This window comes from Populus nigra, chromosome 3 (genome assembly GCF_951802175.1).
Source record: "Populus nigra chromosome 3, ddPopNigr1.1, whole genome shotgun sequence".
Taxonomy (NCBI): domain Eukaryota; kingdom Viridiplantae; phylum Streptophyta; class Magnoliopsida; order Malpighiales; family Salicaceae; genus Populus; species Populus nigra.
In genome coordinates, this window is record NC_084854.1 from 371,896 (window position 1) to 392,450 (window position 20,555).

Genomic DNA, 20,555 nt, shown 5'->3' on the forward strand with positions numbered 1-20,555 from the left:
TTTTCGCCGAAGTCCTTAACTACTGGATTAATGTCTCGTTTAAATGCAATTTTAATTCTGCAAAAAACCTGAGGATGATAATGCAAGGACCGTACTTTGAACCACGTTAAAGCCAGTCAGAAAATGAATAATCAAAGATCAATGAATATTCAGAAGGAACCTAGGAACTTTTCGTATTCTAGGTTTCTTTGATGCCTTGAAGAATTACAGGCATAAATATTGTATGGATAAAAAGATGGTTACAAGATGAATGGTACCAAACGGGCAGAGGACGAATGCCAACGCTTGAGCTTGAGCAGCCTAAGACTTCCTAAATGTTTCAAAGGGATGGTGCGATACGTCTGTAGACTGCTTGAAAAGTCTGCCCCCCATTCCTAGCAACCTTCTGCCCTTCTTCAGTTGCTGTCCTCAGGAGTTTCACAGCAGGATCTGCTTCGAGTTCCTCCTCTGTGAGGGCTTCAAACATGGGGTGATTCTCCAAACAAGTCTTCATCCAATCCCCAAGCTCTTCCACATCTGTAATTGAATAGATAATGCCACCAACCTCGAGAACATATGCATACTCATCAAGTAAATGTGGACTGATCACTCGGCGACGATGATTCTTCTCTTTGAAATGAGGATCAGGAAACAGGAAAAACATCTTTGTAAGTTGCCCCTTCTCAAAATAATTAGGAATGTATTTCATCGAATTGGTCCGAACCACAGAGACATTTTGATATTGACCTGGATTTGTTGTCCTCAACGCCAAAATCCGTTCCTTCACATACTCTGTCACCTTATCCCTAAGTTCCATCCCAATCATTAAGGTCTCTGGAAAAAGTGTTGAGAGACTAATCAGCAGCCCTCCAAACCCACAACCAACATCAGCAAACTGGACCTTTTTGATACTGCCAACTTCACCGGACGAGGAAAAGAACTGAGGGTAATGAAGCGAGTAGTCAACATGACTAGGAGAAATCGGAACAGGGAAATGCGAATCACTCAATGGATTGCTATGTGCTCTTGCTCGATAAAAACGCTTCCTAGGCAACCCAGTTGACTTACTGATAGTCGGGTTTGCCTCATTCTCTAACATGTCTGTCTATCCCCACCAACTGCATAAAGTAATTCTCAGCCCCAAATCAAAGAAGCTTGAAGGGTTAAGCATTTTCATTCCATTTATGAATGAAAATCTAACTAATAAAAGACGCCTCTTTCTCTTACATATAACAAAAAGTTGGCTTCTTTTTCAAAATGGAGGTGCCAATCATTAAAAAGATCACAAGTTTCTCCAAAACATTGAAAACCCATATTTTTAAAATAAGAGGCAAATTCACTAACAACATTCTACTAATCAAAGATCAAAATCATTAATCAAACAGACATCCAAGAACTAAATATGTTTCTTTTCTTCTTTCCTTTTTTGTTCTTTTCATTACGGTAACTGAAACAAAGTAATGCAAGAGAGGTAAAGAAAGCGATGGTACCTGAGAGTCTCTAGCTAATGTTGTCTGATTGCTCTTGAAACCTCTTCTAAATCGAAAAAAATTCTAAACCAGGTACAAGCTAAAGCTACTACTTGCCTCTCACTTCAAAGTAGGGTTTCCAGTGTTTATTTTTTTGACCTGAAACTCGAGCCCATTTCAAGAAGCAAATGTTGAAAATTGAATGCTGGACTTGGCCCATCTGTTTTTTATATTCATTGACGAGCTAAAAGAAATGTTTTTTGCCTTTAGGCTAGGTTGTCGGCCTAATTCTGTACGAGGCCCATGAGTATCTCTTAGTTTTGTTTTTTTAAATAAATGAATGAAAAATTTGAAGAAATTCATCTTTGAACTATATATATATAATTCAACTTGTAATTACTATCTTAAACTCGAGCCCATTTCAAGAAGCAAATGTTGAAAATATTTTTTTTTTACAGATATTTACTTCAAAACTATCTGAAAAATATATTAATTATTTCATGTATTTGTCACTATCGATCTAATAAAATACTCTTTTGTCCCATCATTAACCAAACCTAACATAAAAAGATCAAGTATAAATTTTTAAGAACAAAAAAAATTAAACGTTTTTCTCCTTGCAAGAAGGTTAGTTGTGTATAATTTTCTCCCCTGGCTTATAATTCGTGTCCCTAGAAGGCTAGAACTCTTTTCGAATAAGTGGATAGGTCAGCATTAATATAAAATGACAAAGCAATCTGATAATGTAATGTCCTCTCACAATGTAGTTAAATATATAATGCAACTTGTTTAGGTCTCGTAGCTTGCTCAAAACAAGTACATGTTGCTTCATTCTTGGTTAACTCAAGGGAAGGTGCTCAAGTAACCCTAAAAGAAATTTAACTCCTTCAAAATCACCAATCAACTCCATAAAACTTTCTGACCTTACACCAGTAATTTCTCACTGCTCCCTAAATCCTGAGAGCACAAAGTCTAAGAAATTTATGTGCATGGACTCTTCCAACCTAACATATCGATCTCATGAGCATACTTTATAGTTTATGTAGGAATAGGAGGAGGTTAAGGGTGGTGCCTCTTAGCAAGAAATGAAGGAAAATGGGAAACCCATACGAAAGCTATATGGACTCCCTTTCGTAGAGAGTAAGTCGTAGAATTATAGTAACAAGGACATGAGCGTACATGCACCTTTCATCCTTATAACTTCTTCTGTATAGACATGCACCTACCTTTTTGAATATTTTGCACCCTCATTTGGAAACAAAATTATCCCATCGCTACTCTTCTTGATCAATCCTTTTCTTGCATCACTTAACCCTAATTATTATGTTTATAAAAGTTGTTCTATTACTGTATTTTCAGTAACAATGCATCAGAAATGACGTAACGATGAGCTGGTTAAATAATTTTTCTTTATATTTGTTTTGAAGTGTTTGACAAGTAGCATACCAAGCATGCATGAATCTTCAACCAGATTAGGGTTTTTATTGTTCTAAAGAGTCTTCATTACAAGTGCATGTCAACCACTTCACCATTAAATCTATGAAGTCCTCTCGTCTTAGATTATTTTGAAATATAATTCAACGAAAGAAATGAGGACGTGTATTCATCTTGTTTGCTCAAACAAACACGAAATCTTTGATAATAATTCACAATAACAAAATGATTTTGAACTTGACATCATCAAGTGATCATATTGATTTTGCATGGCTACTTCTGTATTCATATGAATGTAATACTCTCTCTATCTGAAGAAAAAGTCAATTCCTCGGCCAAATCGCATATATATGATATTGCCTTAACTATAGAAAGCTGAACGCTATATATAAAAGCATTCACTTCACTATATACATTTTCTAATTAGTACGGATAGCATTAAATTTAGAACAAACCAATATAGGATTTGTTTTTCTTTTTTCATATCTTATTGTGTAAGTTTTTTTTGTCTTCTTTTTATGGCTATTGTTTAAATAGTCATGTTTTTAATAAAATCAACTATTATAAAAATAAATAAATAAAAACTTCAGTATATACAGTGGATTTTCAGGGGAGTCCCTAGTTTTGTGCATGTTTTAGAGTATTAATAATATATCCTGTGAGTATTATTGAAGCTCAAATTTTGAAAAACAAGTTCTGATTGATAGACAGTCGAGAATATAATCATAATGCAACAAAAAAAAACTATTTTAAGATAAACTTTGATGCTAAATAAGAGAAACAATTTAATATATATATATATATATATATATATATATATATATATAGAGAGAGAGAGAGAGAGAGAGAGAGAGAGAGAGAGAGAGACGTAAACAATTACACAATGACAGACTTCTTTCTGGCATTTGTCAAGTTATTAGACATAATTAGTACATTTAGTTGCTAGCCTTTTCTTTTAGATTCTTGTATCATTAGTAACTTAGTTTATATGAATCACCAAACAAGTGGTTTTCAGTGGCATATTGGAACGTACCGGAAAGGAATTTTTGCAATTAGAAGTGGAAAACAAGTGGCCTGGAAATCTTCGATCTATGCCTAGCTAGGTGATGATCTTGTTTGATCAATCTTCAATATTTTTATTTAGTAGCTGCTTGCCTATCATCAATCTTCAGTCTTCAACTATATATACTTCGTGTCTGCTTGATTCGTTATATTGACAAAATTAAAAGAAACTAACCCAATGTGAGAAGATGTGAACACAGCTTATTGATCATGCACAAGAAAATATCTAACCTATTAGTGATTATTTGGCTTGCCTGAATTTAGAGTCCGTTTGACATGATTTTTGAATTTTGATCTTTGACCTTAAGTTGTGATCTTTTCAATAAGAACTTTGAGAAAAATAAGTTATGATCACTATAAGTTCAAATAAATAAATTAAAAGTTAAGAATTTTAACTTTTATTTCAAATAAGATTTTAACTGAATTTGTAACAAAGTTTTGATTTAAATTAAAAAAGAAATAACTAAAATATTTATAACTTTTATTTGAATCAAGTTAAGAAAAAACGTAAATTAATTTGCAAAAATCATATCAAACATAACCTTAGTCAATCTAACATGCAATTAGTAGAATTTATTGATTGAGTACGCATTGGTAATTATATTTTCCAAGTAAATCTGTAATTGTTTTTTAATAATCAAGGGAGAATATTATTAAGATTTAGCTATTAATTGTCATTAAAAAATGGCAAACTAATTAACTAAAAGAAAAACTCACGGTATAAAAAGCAAAGAAAAAAATGATAATCATGAGTATTAGATCACATTAACATATAATGTGAACATATAAGTAGATCAATACTGCAAAAGAAACTGAACAGTCTTCAATATACACCCATCATATCCCATTCATTGCATAAAATGATTGGGATGTCAACTTACATTAATTTCTAACTAAAGTAAATCTGCAATAATATTACTGCCAAGATGCATGTGTAAACTTACGCCTTCCTTAAGCAGTGAACAATGAAGACGGTAATTAATGCAAAATGGGCAGAGATTATGGACTCAATGGAAGCTTCCTCATCTCTTCTATGCATGGTTTAAGTTGCTTGATCACTGTATTTTCACAATATTGAGCACGCACCCTCACTGTGTCGACATCCTATATATACTAATAATTGAACAATTTCTTGCATCTACGTACATTACAATTCGAGGACCAATTAGTCTCTAAGCATGCATCTCATTCAATCATGCATTTTCCCTCTTGGTCTCCTAATTATTTCACCATAAGCTGTTTGTTTGTGAGGATTAGGTGCAGGTTCGGCAACTTGATGAAGACCTTATTAAAATTATATGGTTGAAGTATTGAGTAAGTAAACAAAAGATCGTGATAGATGTTTACTGCTAAGATTGATCAATTTTGCATAAGACTTAGGGCTCAATAATTCAAAGTTAATCAAGCCTCCCAATCTTTCCAAAATCATAACTAACCTAACTTTATGATCAGTGAATTATAAAAAGCGTATAATCTTAACAATTTTCCGACAAGCTGCACAATAACAAGTAAAGTAAATCAATTGCCTCCGGACTGAATTAGTTATTTAACATACTTTGTTAGTAATTTTGAGAAATTAATGCCATCCACATAGATTTGAGATACAAGAGTGTATTTATCTAATTTAAACCAAAGTTATTAAACCTAGGCTAGCTAATAATTCGGATGTAGGCTTGGTTCACGAGTTGAGCGGTTCTCCTTAGTCAATTCAAAACGATATCATTTTAAGATTTTTTAAGAAAAAAATAAAAATAATATCGTTTTGAATTTTTTTTAATTCAAATTGAGTTTTAACCGAGTCGACTAATTCGTTGATTGATCGTCGGGTCATCTTCCACCTAGTTTAATTTGAAATATGACTCGGGTCAAATCCTAGGCTGGCATGTCATTAAAGTATCCCACTAAGTCAGGTCGTATTTAATGTGTGTGGTAATACATGGTGCATAGTACTTTTACAAAAGTATTTTTCAATTAAAAATATAATAAAATTGTTTTTAGTTTTTTATTTTTGACACCGTCACATTAAAATAAAATAAAAGGTAAAAAATATCAATTTGATGCTATTTTTTATAGAAAAAAATTAATTTAAAAAATAAGTTGAATTGCAAAAACAAAAACAACTTTTGATAACACCGACTAGAACTATTACTGTATTTGTTTTTATTATGGGCCGAAGATTTCATCAGAAGAGAAATCAAGGGTTTTGATACCATTACTAACACGTTTATGCTGATGGAAAGAACACTAAGCCAAAAATTTCCAAACTGAGAAAGGTGAGGCAATATATAGCATGTAGATCAAGAATTGACAAATGGAGCATGCATGATTTAAAGTAGCCAATTTGGAGGTAAAGTCTTGATGAAATAAAACATATATAGATTTGCTTGTTATAGAGATTCAAAATAGGGTTAAATTAGCAGACTTCGAAGGGGTTTTTCTACTTATATATACCACAGGTACATGTTGAGCTAGTTTTTTATTTTCCAGATTGTTTTAGCGCCTTAATTACCACACAGTACCACAGAAAATTGAGCATCAATGATTCAGCTTCCTTTTCTTATGTCAGGTAAATACATCGATAAATCCTAGGGTTTTTTCTTTTTCTTTTTGTTTGAGGAATGAAATGTCCTGTCTAGTATGAATGAATTTATGGTCATACAAGAAAATGCCAAAACGAAGACGTTCCAATCGAAGAAAGCCTTATGTACATGGAAAGAAAGAACAAGAGATCATGCATCAGGCCAAGCATTAATCTTCTCTTTGGCTTCAAAAATCCCTGTTACCTATCGATCGAGTTCTCTGTCTCCCTCATCTAAGGGCATCGTGTTTGTTTTAGGTTCATATGGTTTCTGCCCTAGTTCATCATGTTGATCTCCTTTTCCTGTCATCGGGAATGCAAATATTGATACCTTCTTTTCCCTTGAAACACAACACTATAAATCTCTGGAGATTCATACCCTAAGCTATATTGGAGTAATTAAGCTGCTGGGCTAGATGAGCACTGAAACGAAACCCTAGAAGAAGCCGCCCGTCCCGTTTAATTTCTTCACTTTTCCACCTTTGACCTAATATTACCATTTGAACCAGGAGAGGGGCCCTCATGGTTTGTTGATGTGGAGGAAGCCAGTTGGCTGTCGAATACATGCATTCAAGAAGGGTCCCACAATCACGTAGCATGTTGGGCTGGCATGATGTTGTTTTTGTCTTATGTAAATGTGGGTTTACTTGCATCAGTGCACAATATAGTGTTCGTGACTTCGTCTTATTTGCATATTCGAATCTTCTTATTAAATACTACTATATATATATATATATATATTTGTCTCTTTTTTTTTATCGTAATTTGGATCCACACGTTCAGATAAAATTTAAATAGATATTTAATCATTGATTTATCAATTGAAACGGGTCGGAATAATTACTCGGAAGAATTAGAGTGTTTAATTTCTTAATTATATATTTATTAGAGTCGAATTAATCTTAAACTATGATCTTGCAAGTTCTTATCTAGATATATTATATTTATCATTACATTTATTGTTATTTGTTATCATATAGTATTATTTTGGATCCACACGTTCAAATAAATTTTAAATAGATTAATTAACCAATTGATAGTGTTATATTGTCAATTAAAATGGTTCGGACTCATAAATATATTATATTATCTATGCCATCATATGGTATTATTTTATAATTCACATGTTGTTTTAATATAGCTAGCTGCATAGCAAAAGGGCAGCCAGAAATGATAGCATCTTAAATAAGGATTTCTTCAATGACTTTCCATGCATCTTATTAAAAGCTTTCTTGTAGTTCCTTGTATTTGAAGACCCAAAGTAGGTGAGAGCTTCAAAGACACTCACCTTCATTTCTTTTCTTGATTTCAGGACCTTAAATCCAGAGCTGATTTCGTGTGCATGGTAAGAAACAAAAGTTTTCAAGTGCTTTTGTGTGTTACTTTTGTTTCTCGGGTTATCCTTATTTTATCAAAAACTCATGATTTTGATCATATATACGAGAAACATCAGAACCTAACTGGAGAATTTTGTCTTCTATGCATGCAAGTAAGCTACCAATTAGCTAGCAAAAACTCTGTTCCAAACAAGTTTTTCATTCATTGGATCATCTTTCCTCTTACTTGGGAAGATATATGATCCCACTAGGGTATTAGCTATAAAGAACAAAATGGAATGCTTCTCCTTGTTTTGTTTTGTTTTTTCATTCCTTTTCTTCTTTATGTTTTTAGGGTTTTGGAAATTTTGATCAGTTCATTAATCATATCGTTTCTTTTTAATACAGAAGCCTACAAGTGATAAAGGGAAGAAACAAGTTGAAAAGGAGAAGGATATGGAAGGAGATGCAAAGGATGAGACTTTGCCTCCGGGTTTTCGGTTTCACCCCACAGATGAAGAACTCATAACTTACTATCTTCAAAGCAAGATTTCTGACGCTGATTTCTCATGTAGAGCTATTGGTGATGTTGATCTCAACAAGTGCGAACCATGGGATCTTCCAGGTAGTTATAACTTGAAATCTAGTTTCCATGGCACTCGTAACCAGCTTGAAATTGGCTCGATCTGTCAATTTGTTTTTCAACTTTTGAGTTTTTCAAAGTAGAAATCAAGGCACAAACATTCAAAAATCATTTCTTTTGTTGATAATGGAAAATTTGATATGTCAAAATCGATCCTATAAGAACTCTTTATTCATGCAAATCATGATGGCCAGGAATCTTAGTTTATCTACAAGTAATTAGGCAGTTGCTATTCCCGCGCTTTTTCGAAGAATCCTGCACCCATGGGCATACGGCCTGGCGGGCCTTCCCTTTCCGCCGGAGCTTCCTGGGCGTTGCCCCGATCTTATCTTTTAGTAGTGTGGCTAGATTTTATTTTTTTTGTCACTTTCTTCACCACTTACTATGATTTAGGGTTTACCACATGTTCCTTGAAGGAAATATAAAAAGGTATCGTTAACAATAAATTGCACTAATGTCTCCTAATTTCCCTCGAATTCAAACCTCTCTTTCGTATGATCTAAAAGAAGAATCAAATTGCTCTCTACATTGTTTTTTGTTACATCTCATGAGATTACTTTAGATACATATGAAGCCATCATTTTTTTGTGATTTCTTGTTTTTCGTAATTTCTCACCAAAACATAAATAAATTCCATAATTATATATAAAGCTTGACTAGATCCTTGATAGTTTCAATCTTTGCCTCTTAATCAGGGAAAGCAAAGATGGGAGAAAAGGAGTGGTATTTCTTTAGTCTTCGAGACCGAAAATACCCAACTGGTGTGAGGACAAACCGGGCAACAAATACTGGATACTGGAAGACCACTGGAAAAGATAAAGAGATCTTTAACAGTGTCACATCACAGTTGGTAGGGATGAAGAAGACATTGGTTTTCTATAGAGGAAGAGCTCCAAGAGGAGAGAAAACCAACTGGGTTATGCATGAATATCGTTTCCACTCCAAAGCTGCCTTTAGAGCTTCCAAGGTATGTAGACACACACACACACACACACACACACACACACACACACACACACACACACATCTGTTTCATCATATACCAATCATAATTCAATCCATAAATACTAGCATATGATTCCAAGCTATATATAAATGGTTTATGTGGTTCATCGATCAGGATGAATGGGTGGTTTGCCGAGTCTTCCAAAAGAGCGCGGGGGTCAAGAAATATCCTTCAAACCAATCGAGGGCAGCAAATCCCTACAACCTCGAGATAGGACCAAGTGTTATACCTTCACAAATGATGCAGGCTGCAGAGAACTTCCAGCTCCCCATTGGAAGAAACTACATGATGAGTAACGCAGAACTTCAGGCAGAGCTTACTAGGGTTTTCAGAGCTGGTGGATCAACTGGTATCAATCTACCAATGCAGTCCCCGTTGAATAATACTTACTCCGTTGGAGGAGGAGGTCCGGGAGGAGGAGGATGCTTTTCTATATCAGGGTTGAACTTGAACCTTGGAGGGGCTGCATCACAACCGATGTTGCGTCCAATGCCACCTCCGGTTATGAATCAACAAGATGTAATAACCTCTTCCATGATGACTAGTAGTAATTCTTTTGCTTTAGATCAGGCTGCAGCTTATGGTGCAGAAATGAACACTGCAAATGGGCATGCCAACAGATTCATGGGCATGGAACAGTGCATGGATTTGGAGAACTACTGGCCTCCATACTGAGATCAGATAGCAGAGAGAGGACATTCAGATGATAAGCAAATTTGACAAGGTTGTTAGAACACGATAGATTAAGCTTTAATTAAGCATGTTTTAGTTCAAAATATGTATGTTTTGATTTCTTAGCATGGGTATTAAAAAGAGAAAAATGCCCAGCAACTTGGATTCATGATATCCTTGCGCAGGAATCGAACTCGGTGCAAAAATCCGTCTTCGTTTTCGTATATCCCCTTTGTTTTAACTTTAAATTGTTACCCATGATTAGAAAAGGATGCATGTTTATGTTCTAACAATCTTGATTTCTTTTCACTAATGGGAGTGACTAGAAAAAATCTCTCGACTCCGTCCAGCAAGTTTTCAACCGGCGGTGAGGGATTGCTAAGAGGATCACGTTCTACATTGATGCTATGGCACGGAAAGGAAAAACTTCAGAGATGATTATATCCTTGTCTTCATCAACAGAAGGCAAAGCCTAGCTGAATGGTGAATAGTAGTTGCTTCAGAACCGAGATTTATGATATCAAAACAAACCCTAATGGAAGTACTATTGCAAACCGGAACATTAAAACCAGCCAAAAGAATTTTGTGCCCGTCCTCACGAACACAGAGGGTGTTTCCCCGGAATAACTCCTTAGTTTCTCATGAGCATTCGGCTTGATAAAATTAAAACCAAGAAAATCATCCCTGTCCTTTTGGTATTTGATTCATAATTATAAGACCTCATCGGCAGGTTAATCCGGTAACTTGTCCACTTCATTATAAACTGACCTAGAACGTACTTTATTTCTAACCGAATAACTTGAATTTTGGGTTAGCTTAACCCACGAGTTGGATCTTATCATTATGATTTGATTGTGGTTTTACCTGTACTCGCCCATCTCCATTCCACCTTCTAAGAACAAGCCGATTAAAAAAAGAAAAAAAGACAAGGGATCCGATACAGAAACGCTGCATCTGACTTTCCTTCTCCATGAGATATTGGATTCAAGCCTTCTTTCTAACAAAAACTGAGCTGCGCTTCGCTTTGGAAAATAGGTGAACAATGAACATAACGAAGATGAAGCCCAAGGCCCGGTCCAGCAAAAGTTAAAGAAAGATAGCAAGAGCTGCTCAAAGAAAATGAGTAGACTATAAAATAAAATATTTAGATGTTTCTAACATTTTTTAGTAGAAAACAAATTCTTGTGAGGTTAATTTGATATAACTGGTTAATTTAATGAGTTTTAAAATAACTTGAATAATTGATAAAATTATAGTTTAAATAAAAAAAATTCATGATAGCATCTGTATTTTAAATATTAAGATAAAAATATATTATAACGACCCGAGTCAACCAGGATTCACTTGAAAAATTCACGATCTAAATTATGAGACCATGATAACCCAGTATAAAGCAACCAAAACAAATTATAAAATCTCATTCACAATTAACTCAAAGTTAGATGATAAAATAAAAAAAACATAAAAATTACCTGAGTCAACTCGAATTAACCTATTAAAGCCGTAATAGAGGTTAAGAGACTGAGATAAACCCATAAAAAATAAATTAAAACAAATTATGAAGCTTATTTTTCAATCAATCAATTATTAAATGTTGAAATCGAAAAAAAAATCAATCTAAAAATGACACATTAAAACAACCCGAGTCTACCCAAATTAACCCGTAAAACACATGACTAAGATCATGAGATTGGAATAACTTCACAGAAAGTAAACTAAAACAATTCACGAAACCTAATTTCTAATAAATACAATGTTAAAGGAAGAAATTAAAAAAAAAACACAATTAACAAAAAACTTGAGTCAATCGGTTAATCCGTCAAACTCGCAATACAGGTCATGAGATTAAAATAACCATATTGAAATCAAACGACAATAAATCATGAAACTCAATCTCTAATAAACCAAATTTTAAAGGAAAAAAAAATTGATTTAAATAAAAAGTGAAAAAAAATAGTATTAGAATAAATAGTATTTTGTGAGATAATAAACAGTAAAAACACCACCTCTTAAGAGTAAAATGCCTTCAGGATCATGAGGCCAACTACTTATGATCAATAAGTTAGCATTTGGTTACTATCATTGGATAGAAAAGATGATGATAGTGAAGAAAAATATATGTTTGATTGAAGAGACAGAGATGGATGCATAAAAATTAATGTCTCGGAGATAATTTTGGAGTGAATTTATTATTTATTATTCATAAAATATCCTTGTAAATTCTAAAATTATCCAACTAAGATATGTAAGAATAAAAAATATTATTATCATAATTTTAAAACACAACTCAGGAGTCGATCCAGGTCAAGGCCTGAGTCATTGGTCGGGTGACCTGAATCAGAGTAAGAATAAAAAATAGTTATTATCATAGTTTTAAAACTTGATTCGGGGTTGATCTAGGGCTACACTCGGGTCACCAGTGGAGTTGACCATTGACTTGAGTCAATAAAAAAAATGATTATCATTATAGTTTTAAAATTCGACTCAATAGTCGACCTAAGATAAGGGCTGGGTCACATGTTAGGAGGATCAATCTTAGTTGACCCGGGTCAATATAAAATAAAAAAGATTATATATAATTATAGTTTTAAAATTTGATTCGAGGGTCAACGTCCAGAATAAGACCTCAGTCACAGATCAAGAGGGTCATCACAAGTTGACCTGAGTCAATGTAAAGATAAAAGCTATTATTATCGTAGTTTTAAAATCCGACTAGGGAGTCAACCGAGATAAGACTCATGTCACAGTTCAGAAGGGTTAACACAGGTTAACCCAAATCAACGTATAAATAAAAATAATTATTATTATAATTTTAAAACCTAACTTGAAAGTTGACCCGAGACGAGGTTCAGTTCATGGATAAGAAAGGTCAACTCAACTAATCTAACAATTTACTCTTATATTTTATAATCTTGTCGAATATAACTAAACAGGATACAGAATAATTACTTTATCTTCCTCATCGTTGCCACATCAATTTTGTCTGTCATCATCTCTTTTACCTCAGGAAACTCTACTAAGAGTAAATTGTGACACTATGAATCCCACTTTGGGAATTCTGTAGTCTCATCTTTCCCTGTGCTTAAATCTCACAAGAATGCCTCTTAACAACATGGTGGCTTGCGTGAAAAGTCGTTAAAGCAAAGGTTCAGCTGGCTTTGGAAGTAGTTTTGGCAGTCTATCAGTGGATTCCGATTGCAATACTCAGTTTTGCATGACTGCTATTCCCATTGCTTTTATTGACGCCATTAAACTAGAATGGCAGGATTGCAAGATGCAGCATGCTCTCTACTCCGTCAACTCTCTCCCTTATCTTGCATCTCGCGTACCAATGGCCAACAATCCTCACTCGACCACAAGGCCATCACAGATGACCCCAAGTTTAGTGGAGCCAGCAAGACTACAAGTGCCCCAAATCATACCTTCACCTCTTTTGCTAGCCAATAGAGTAGATAGGCTACGAGAAGGACATGAATTTGCTGACAAGGCCAATGTAAAACGAGACAAGGATGAACAAACATGATTATAGTAATAAACAAAATTATGGTCATTTCAACTGTAACTCGAGAAGAATAAAAAATAAATTACAAGTGTATGCCTACCAACATGTTGGGAACATGGCTCATAATACACATCTAACCTTCTGTGGTGCGAAAGGTTCTAAACATTCTTCACAAAAACTACAAGGAAAGAAAATAACATTGCCAGAGCTTTCTGGATGAAATATCGTAGCCACAAAAGCCCATGCAAAGATCACAAGTCCCAGCTGCAGGGGAAAGAAACAGAACTTTTGAATTAAATCACCATCCCATAACAGCACAAGGCAAATGAATTCCCGACAAAGCATGATTTCTGGTGTTTGTAATGGTACATATGATTTATGATTAGTAATCTACATCCCTCACCTACCATTTAGGCAAAGAAAAGGAGGGAAGGGAAATTTACAACTTTTTATAAATCATCATTGCAGTTGCAGAGTCAATGTCTTGTTATTTCTATAAAATTGGAGAACGGCAAAAAATGGTGCCACAGGACTATGGAGGGCAGCATCCTATAAAATTGTAGAAGTCTGTGGACTGGCCTGGTACATCCAAACTGACCGTCTAGTTCAATGCCATACCAACAATCCCAGAAAAAACTTTTGGAACTGCCCATCAGGTTAATGACTCAAGGTGCTCTGAATCAAAGTTAAATTACAGAAAAAAGATGTACTAGAACCATCCAATGTTCTTCATGATACTTATGACACATACCTCAATATTTTGCAACGTAAAATACCCAGCAATGCACCGAGAAGACTACTGGTCAGGATGCCCCCGTTTAGCCCTGCGACGATTGTGACTGTTTTGAACATTTCTAACTGGTTTCTTTGACTTTTTGCTGCAAATGTCAGGTACACAAAACATATAAGCTGCAGGTTAAACTTATCAAAAATCCCACTTATAACAAAAAAAAATAATGATAAACTGGAAATGAAGAATACTTGGCAGAAAATTCACCATCGAAGTTAATAATGGCTCATTAAGAAACTAACCAGAAGATGGAAGAACAAGCTCTGGCCAAAATGAAGATAGGTAGGGTAAACAAAGCAGAGGCCTGCAGCATCAGAGACAAATACCTTAATTAACATTAAATAAACTGCATACATAAAGTTATTTTGTTGACACGTATTCGATAAAAAGGTCTGAATACATGACCAGGATACATACAATGAACCAGATGGAGTCTTTTGTTGCGAGTGGTTTTGTGAGCTCATGCTTTTCCAGTGTCTCTTGTACGGTGCCTTGCACCTTAACAAAAATTAAAAAAATGGTTCAACTGTAATGACAATAAATCTTTAATAGCAAAACTATGAAATAATAGTATTTATCCCAGCAAAGACATTAAATCATGGTTCCACATTCATTCCAAAAAAAAAAAGCAGAAGAAACCACTTGGCATGATTCATTTTACTAGCATACTCATAAAGACATTAGAGAACCATGATTCATTTTACTAACATGCTCACAATCAACCATAACACTACGACAAAGATAATAAACCAGCATTGATACCTGATTGTGGTATGTAGTTGCAGACTCTAAAAATTTCCCGTATGCATCAACTGCCTCTTTCGTATAGGGCTTCAAAACCACCCTAACTCTATCAACATGGGGCTTTGTCACTGTAGCAACCTGATCAATATATGGCTTACTGAACTTTTTAGCTTCCTGTGATCAAATTTAAACATTTCAGATGCAAGTTAAGAGAGCAGACATACAATAAGGAACAATATAACAGCATACACACCTGAAAGCAAGGATCAACTATTTCTTGTACCCTGATGATGTGCGCAGTGATTGTAGTCTTTGAGGCCTCATAGATTTCGACAGTTTTAGCGGTTAATGATTGCACATGAGGTTCAACTTGTGTCGCTATCACAACCCATTGCTCTTTTATAGCTGGGACCCATTTCTTCATGCAAGAGGGCAAACAATCATTAAGTACATGCATCCAATTTTCTTCATTTACTTGACCAATCAAAGTTAATGCCAACGATTAGCGCTATAGCAAAACATGCATGTAACAACAGTAAACAGCACAGAACCACAGATTCACTGAAACTTTTTTCAAGCCAGATTTCAGTTAGTCTATGGAGCAACATAGAATGCTGCTTCAAAGTAAATCAGCCTTAAAACATGTGACCTGATCAAAAAATCAGGTGCGCACTCCCAACAATTAATAAATGAGCAGAAAATTGGAGAACATAGAAAAAGAGCTTACAGTTTTAATTGTTTCCACATGGGGCTTAGCCCACTTTTCAGCTTGGGCTTTTTTCTCCAAGGCCTGAAAAAAGTCGGTATTTTTAGTGATGTAATGGAGGCAATTTTTTCATGAAATCCTTGTATTTGACCATTGGACCATATCTAGTTAATAAACAGACATCACCAAAAAAGGTAAGCCACCATCCCACGACCAGAAGATTATACCCTTTGAATGGCCAGTTCCATGACAGGCTTTCCATGCTCATTCCAATGTGTCTGCGCTAGAGACTGAAAAGAGATAATATCACCACATAGGACAAGAATATTTTTTATTATTATTATTATTGTACAAAATACCATACAGGCATCATTTTACCTGCCAATGAACTAATTGCACAGCAAGCCAAGGTGGAAGCCATGCACCGTGAACCTGGTCATAAAACACAACTATGAATTAGTCTACTCTTGACAACAGTTTCTGGTCTCATAATAAATGATCCACTGATGAGCCTCTAGCAAACATTAATGATTTAAAAACTAACAATCCATGACCTGAAAACTTATATCCAATGAAATGTAGGAAACAAGGTTCAAGAAGCCAAAGCATGTGAAATATCCTATGCTGCAGGCATACCGCATCCTTGAAGTAGAATTGGATATTCAAATCATCCAAAGAATCTAAATGAAGGGATAAAAGACTGATTTTTTACACACAATGTTCTTGTTGTACGGGTTCTATCTTTTTCTTACTGCGGCTCTGTATTCACAAAGGAATGGGCACAATTCAAAAGTTTTAGGCACCTCCTGGACATCTGCAATGAAGTCCAGAATGGGTTTGGCAGTTTAAAAAAGCTCCTAAAGGTTAATAATACTCGAACCAATTCTCAGGTCTTTCTTGCATTCCAGTCTGGATGAGAATTTCTTTCTGCTGAAGGAATATACAGTCTTCCCTACTGAAATATTATATAAAACTTCTCCAAATTCCAGTACTTCCTAAGAATTTCCATCAGATTTCATCCCTGAAACCAAAAGCAAATGAGAATAAAGTTCATTCTAGACCTGCAAGCAACAGGCCTTCCTAAGTGCTAGCTCATGGTGTGTTGCCAGCACGAACTCCACTGGCTATGTTAATTCTTTCCCTTCTAACAAAGATGAAACCTTAAAGCAACTCCAAATTGCTTGTATACTGCTATTTGCACCTTTGATTTACATGCTAAGAGTACTAAAACCAAAACTGATAGCCAATTTGGCATAACATTGCCTATCATTATAGTCAAGGTACTCCCATGTCGTTACTTCCATGTTACGTCATGATCCGACGTGAAATTCAGTATTTTTTTCTCACACTTGCCAAAAGCCCAGTTGCTAATTTGAGCAGGGTGTTATCGACATAGGATAGGTGCATAACATTAACAGAACTTTCATAAATGTAAAGTACATTCTCCAGAGTTCCAAAGCATAAGGAGAACATCAAACCCCAAATTCAGTCAACAATATTTGGATTTTCCATCAATTACTATATCTCTACTTTCACAGCAGAGAGGAATGAATCCAAGAACTTTAGCATTTCAAATATAAAATCACGTCTGAAAAGTATGTTAGAACATAAAAAATGGATGACACGACCAACAAATCCATTAATTCATTACCTCCATCAGCTCTTTGGCCTTTGAAGTGGCCTCGGATTTTGTTTTTAACAGTTCTTCCTGAAATATACAGGAAAAAAAATCGCATATAAGAATCACCATCATCCGGTTTTAAGCATGATATGAGTTTGTAAGGTACATGATAGTCTGATACCTCAGCAATTTTGAGAGCACGTTCTGTTTTACGGATTTTGCTTTTCTGTTCCTCATTAATCTTTGCAAGCTGTAAAGCAAAAGACATTATATGTCCAATTACATACCATCCCAAACTACAAGATTGAAGAAAATCTCAAATTAAAATTTTGAAAAAAAATCAGTGCCGAAATGAAAAAAGATGCAGGCAGTCATTAAAGGTATGACAGCAAAAGAAAAGGAAAAAGAAGTGCAATAGCACAATTAAGAAAAAGGACTTAAGCAGCTGAAGTCATGCGCACATACACAGGCATGCACATGCATAACCTTTGTGGATCCATTAGCACATGATATCAAAGAGTTATTAATACAGGCAGGAGATTAAGGTAAAAGGTCCATTAAAACTCTTCAAAATTGTGAATAAGATGCCTTGTATTGGAACAGGGACGTGCTAAAAATCTTTAGTCATTCCAAAACTTTATGCATTTTCTAAAATCCTGACACACAAAGAACTCACATCTGCTAGTTTCAAGTTCAATTCACTAATCTTCTTCTCAGCTTCACTTGCTCTGGCTTCCAGAGCCTCCTTTTTCTTTTGTTGAGTCTCTAATTCCTTGGCAAGTTTATCAACCTGCATAAATAAGTAATATTTAAAAACGCACAACAATTCTTCCAAAGTCACTAGTTTTGTATGTCCAGATGAATAATAACCTGTTTCTCTAGTTCGCCTGCACGTGCATGCGCCTTTCTAACTTGCTCTTGAGCATCTGTCTTCCCATTATTCTGTTTAACAACAAAATAAAAGCCTCACATAACATGCACGCAGAAACCCATTTCAATAAGACGGATCCACAACATTTCATACCTGGAGAGATGATAGTTCACTTTGCAATGACCCGATGCTATCTACTTTCTCTTGAATGATCTTTTCCTTCAGCGCTATCATATCATCCTTACCCTTCAATTCTTTCGTTTTCTCATCAATATGAGATTCTTCATCACCCAACAACCACAAAATTCGTTAAAGGCTTCTTAAAAAAAAAAAAACAATATAAAAAAAACTTGCACAACTGAAAAACAAGTTTATTCCTTTATAAAACAAGAAAACTAAGCATAATCGTAAATTAAACAAAAATTATTATTTTCACCACAATTAATTATCTCTGATGTTCCTAATCCTTGCATTAACACTGCATTAGTCAATCTAATCACAGATAAACCTGCTTTAACCGCTCAAAAATTAGTATAAGAAATTATAAAAATCCTGGCTTCCACTTCATAAAAATCATACAAAAAACAAATAAATATCTTAAATTTGGCAGGATTAGAATCAAAATTAATAAAAAAAGACAAATGAATATCTTCGATTTGACAGAATTAGCATCAGATTTCAAGTAGCATCGATAATATCTAAAGCCAAAAAGTCAAACTGCAAAATATCGAGAATCGTAGAAAAAGTTGAACAGCCAAAATAGTAAGAAAGTGAGTAACTAACTAACCGAGAGCGTGGATCTTAGACTTGAGTTGATCAAGCTCGATCTTGAACGCCGGGGAATCAACGGCAGCCGCGGACCCGGTAATATCATCATAATCAGCCGTAACACTGACTACGGCAGTGAGAGTTAGGGCAAAAATGAAGAGAATCGATAGAGAAGCGAGTTTTGAGGCCGCCATGAACTCCCAAAACTTACTAAAGAAAACTCAAAAGAGATGGAAAGCCGGCAGCTTAGTTTATAATATACTGAGCGTGTCAAGGTCGGAAGGAGTCGAGTTAAGAGCATAAAAAATATCAATTCAAATAAAGAAACGTGAGGAGAGCACGATCAGAACAGAGAAACTATTAAATGTTTTATTTATATATATATATATATAATTTCTTATTACCAATTGTAATTTTCGTGTCGAGTTAATTTTCGTGGTTGTTGAGAGTTGAGACTCTGAAAAGGAGTTAGGGTAGCACGTGTCTGATGTTCCCTCGGGTTAGGAGTTAAGACTGGTGTTATAAAACCCGGACTATCCCCACGTTTGGTATTTGGTATTGAGTTAAATATTGGTGAATTGGTAAATTTTGAAATTTTTATTTATTGAAAATTATTTTTTATATTTTTAGATGATTTTAAAAAATATATATTATTTTAATATATGAAAAAAAACAATTATTATTATACTATAATCACCCGCAATTGGAGTGCGGAAACAGACAAGTAGAGGTTGTCGGGGGGGTTATTAAAGACTATTAAAAATGAAGGTTGAATTTGTACACGGAACTAGGTGGGCTGGTGGCAGAGGGCACCGAAAGGCAGCCACAGTAATCAGAGTTGTTTTTCAATCAATGCAGTGTTCGTGGAGTGTGGACCGTGGATGGATTGCTGGCTGGCTCATGGTTATTGATCTACGGTGGTCCATGATTGTTGCTTTTAGCGGAGATTATGGCTTCTTAAGAGTTATAAATTATAGATTTTGAAAATAAAAGAGTTGTGATGCTAGCCGTTAGATTATTAACAAGTATTTACTCTCAGCTAATATTTAAGATCTTTATCTAGAGGGATAACAAAAGATGAAATTAAGTTCTCTTCATTAATAAGTAATTTGATTTCTCTAGAGGAGGGGGGGTAAAAGTGGAAATCAAGTTTTCTTAATTAGGTGAAATGTAAAGCCAAGAAAATTAATTTTCCTTTATTATTTAGATTCTTTCCTCATCTAAAAATTGAATTATAAAAAAAATAAAAATAAAATTGGAAGTTCATCTTTTTTCTTCCGAGTACATGCCCGCCATGAATCTCTTACGGGGCTTGAACTCGGCTGGTGGAGGTCTATTATTCACCATAGATCTAGAGCCCACTACAAGCAAAGCCTTAAACTTGTCCAGTAATG

The 20,555-nt window shown here is 34.7% G+C and overlaps 3 protein-coding genes across 3 annotated transcripts; 1 reads left to right on the forward strand and 2 right to left on the reverse strand.

Annotated features, from left to right (window-relative positions):
- Positions 1-75: 75 nt before the first annotated feature.
- On the reverse strand, positions 76-1,610 carry LOC133689768 (tRNA (guanine-N(7)-)-methyltransferase-like). Its single transcript, XM_062109788.1, has 2 exons — positions 1,470-1,610; positions 76-1,097 (listed from the first exon to the last, which is right to left on the reverse strand). The coding sequence occupies exon 2, from the start codon at positions 1,076-1,078 to the stop codon at positions 320-322; it is 759 nt and encodes a 252-aa protein (XP_061965772.1). The 5' UTR covers positions 1,079-1,097; positions 1,470-1,610; the 3' UTR covers positions 76-319.
- A 3,322-nt stretch (positions 1,611-4,932) lies between these two features.
- On the forward strand, positions 4,933-10,285 carry LOC133688145 (NAC domain-containing protein 20-like). The gene is made up of 4 exons (XM_062107544.1): positions 4,933-5,004; positions 8,247-8,463; positions 9,177-9,448; positions 9,602-10,285. Exons 1-4 carry the CDS (start codon positions 4,933-4,935, stop codon positions 10,160-10,162), a joined length of 1,122 nt encoding a protein of 373 aa, XP_061963528.1. The 3' UTR covers positions 10,163-10,285.
- A 3,384-nt stretch (positions 10,286-13,669) lies between these two features.
- LOC133689871 (uncharacterized) lies at positions 13,670-19,511 on the reverse strand. Its single transcript, XM_062109957.1, has 15 exons — positions 19,181-19,511; positions 18,547-18,674; positions 18,393-18,464; positions 18,199-18,312; positions 17,704-17,772; positions 17,553-17,609; positions 16,280-16,333; positions 16,129-16,191; positions 15,923-15,985; positions 15,449-15,613; positions 15,214-15,369; positions 14,869-14,949; positions 14,694-14,755; positions 14,413-14,539; positions 13,670-13,925 (listed from the first exon to the last, which is right to left on the reverse strand). The coding sequence occupies exons 1-14, from the start codon at positions 19,353-19,355 to the stop codon at positions 14,458-14,460; spliced, it is 1,341 nt and encodes a 446-aa protein (XP_061965941.1). The 5' UTR covers positions 19,356-19,511; the 3' UTR covers positions 13,670-13,925; positions 14,413-14,457.
- Between the last annotated feature and the right edge of the window lie 1,044 nt (positions 19,512-20,555).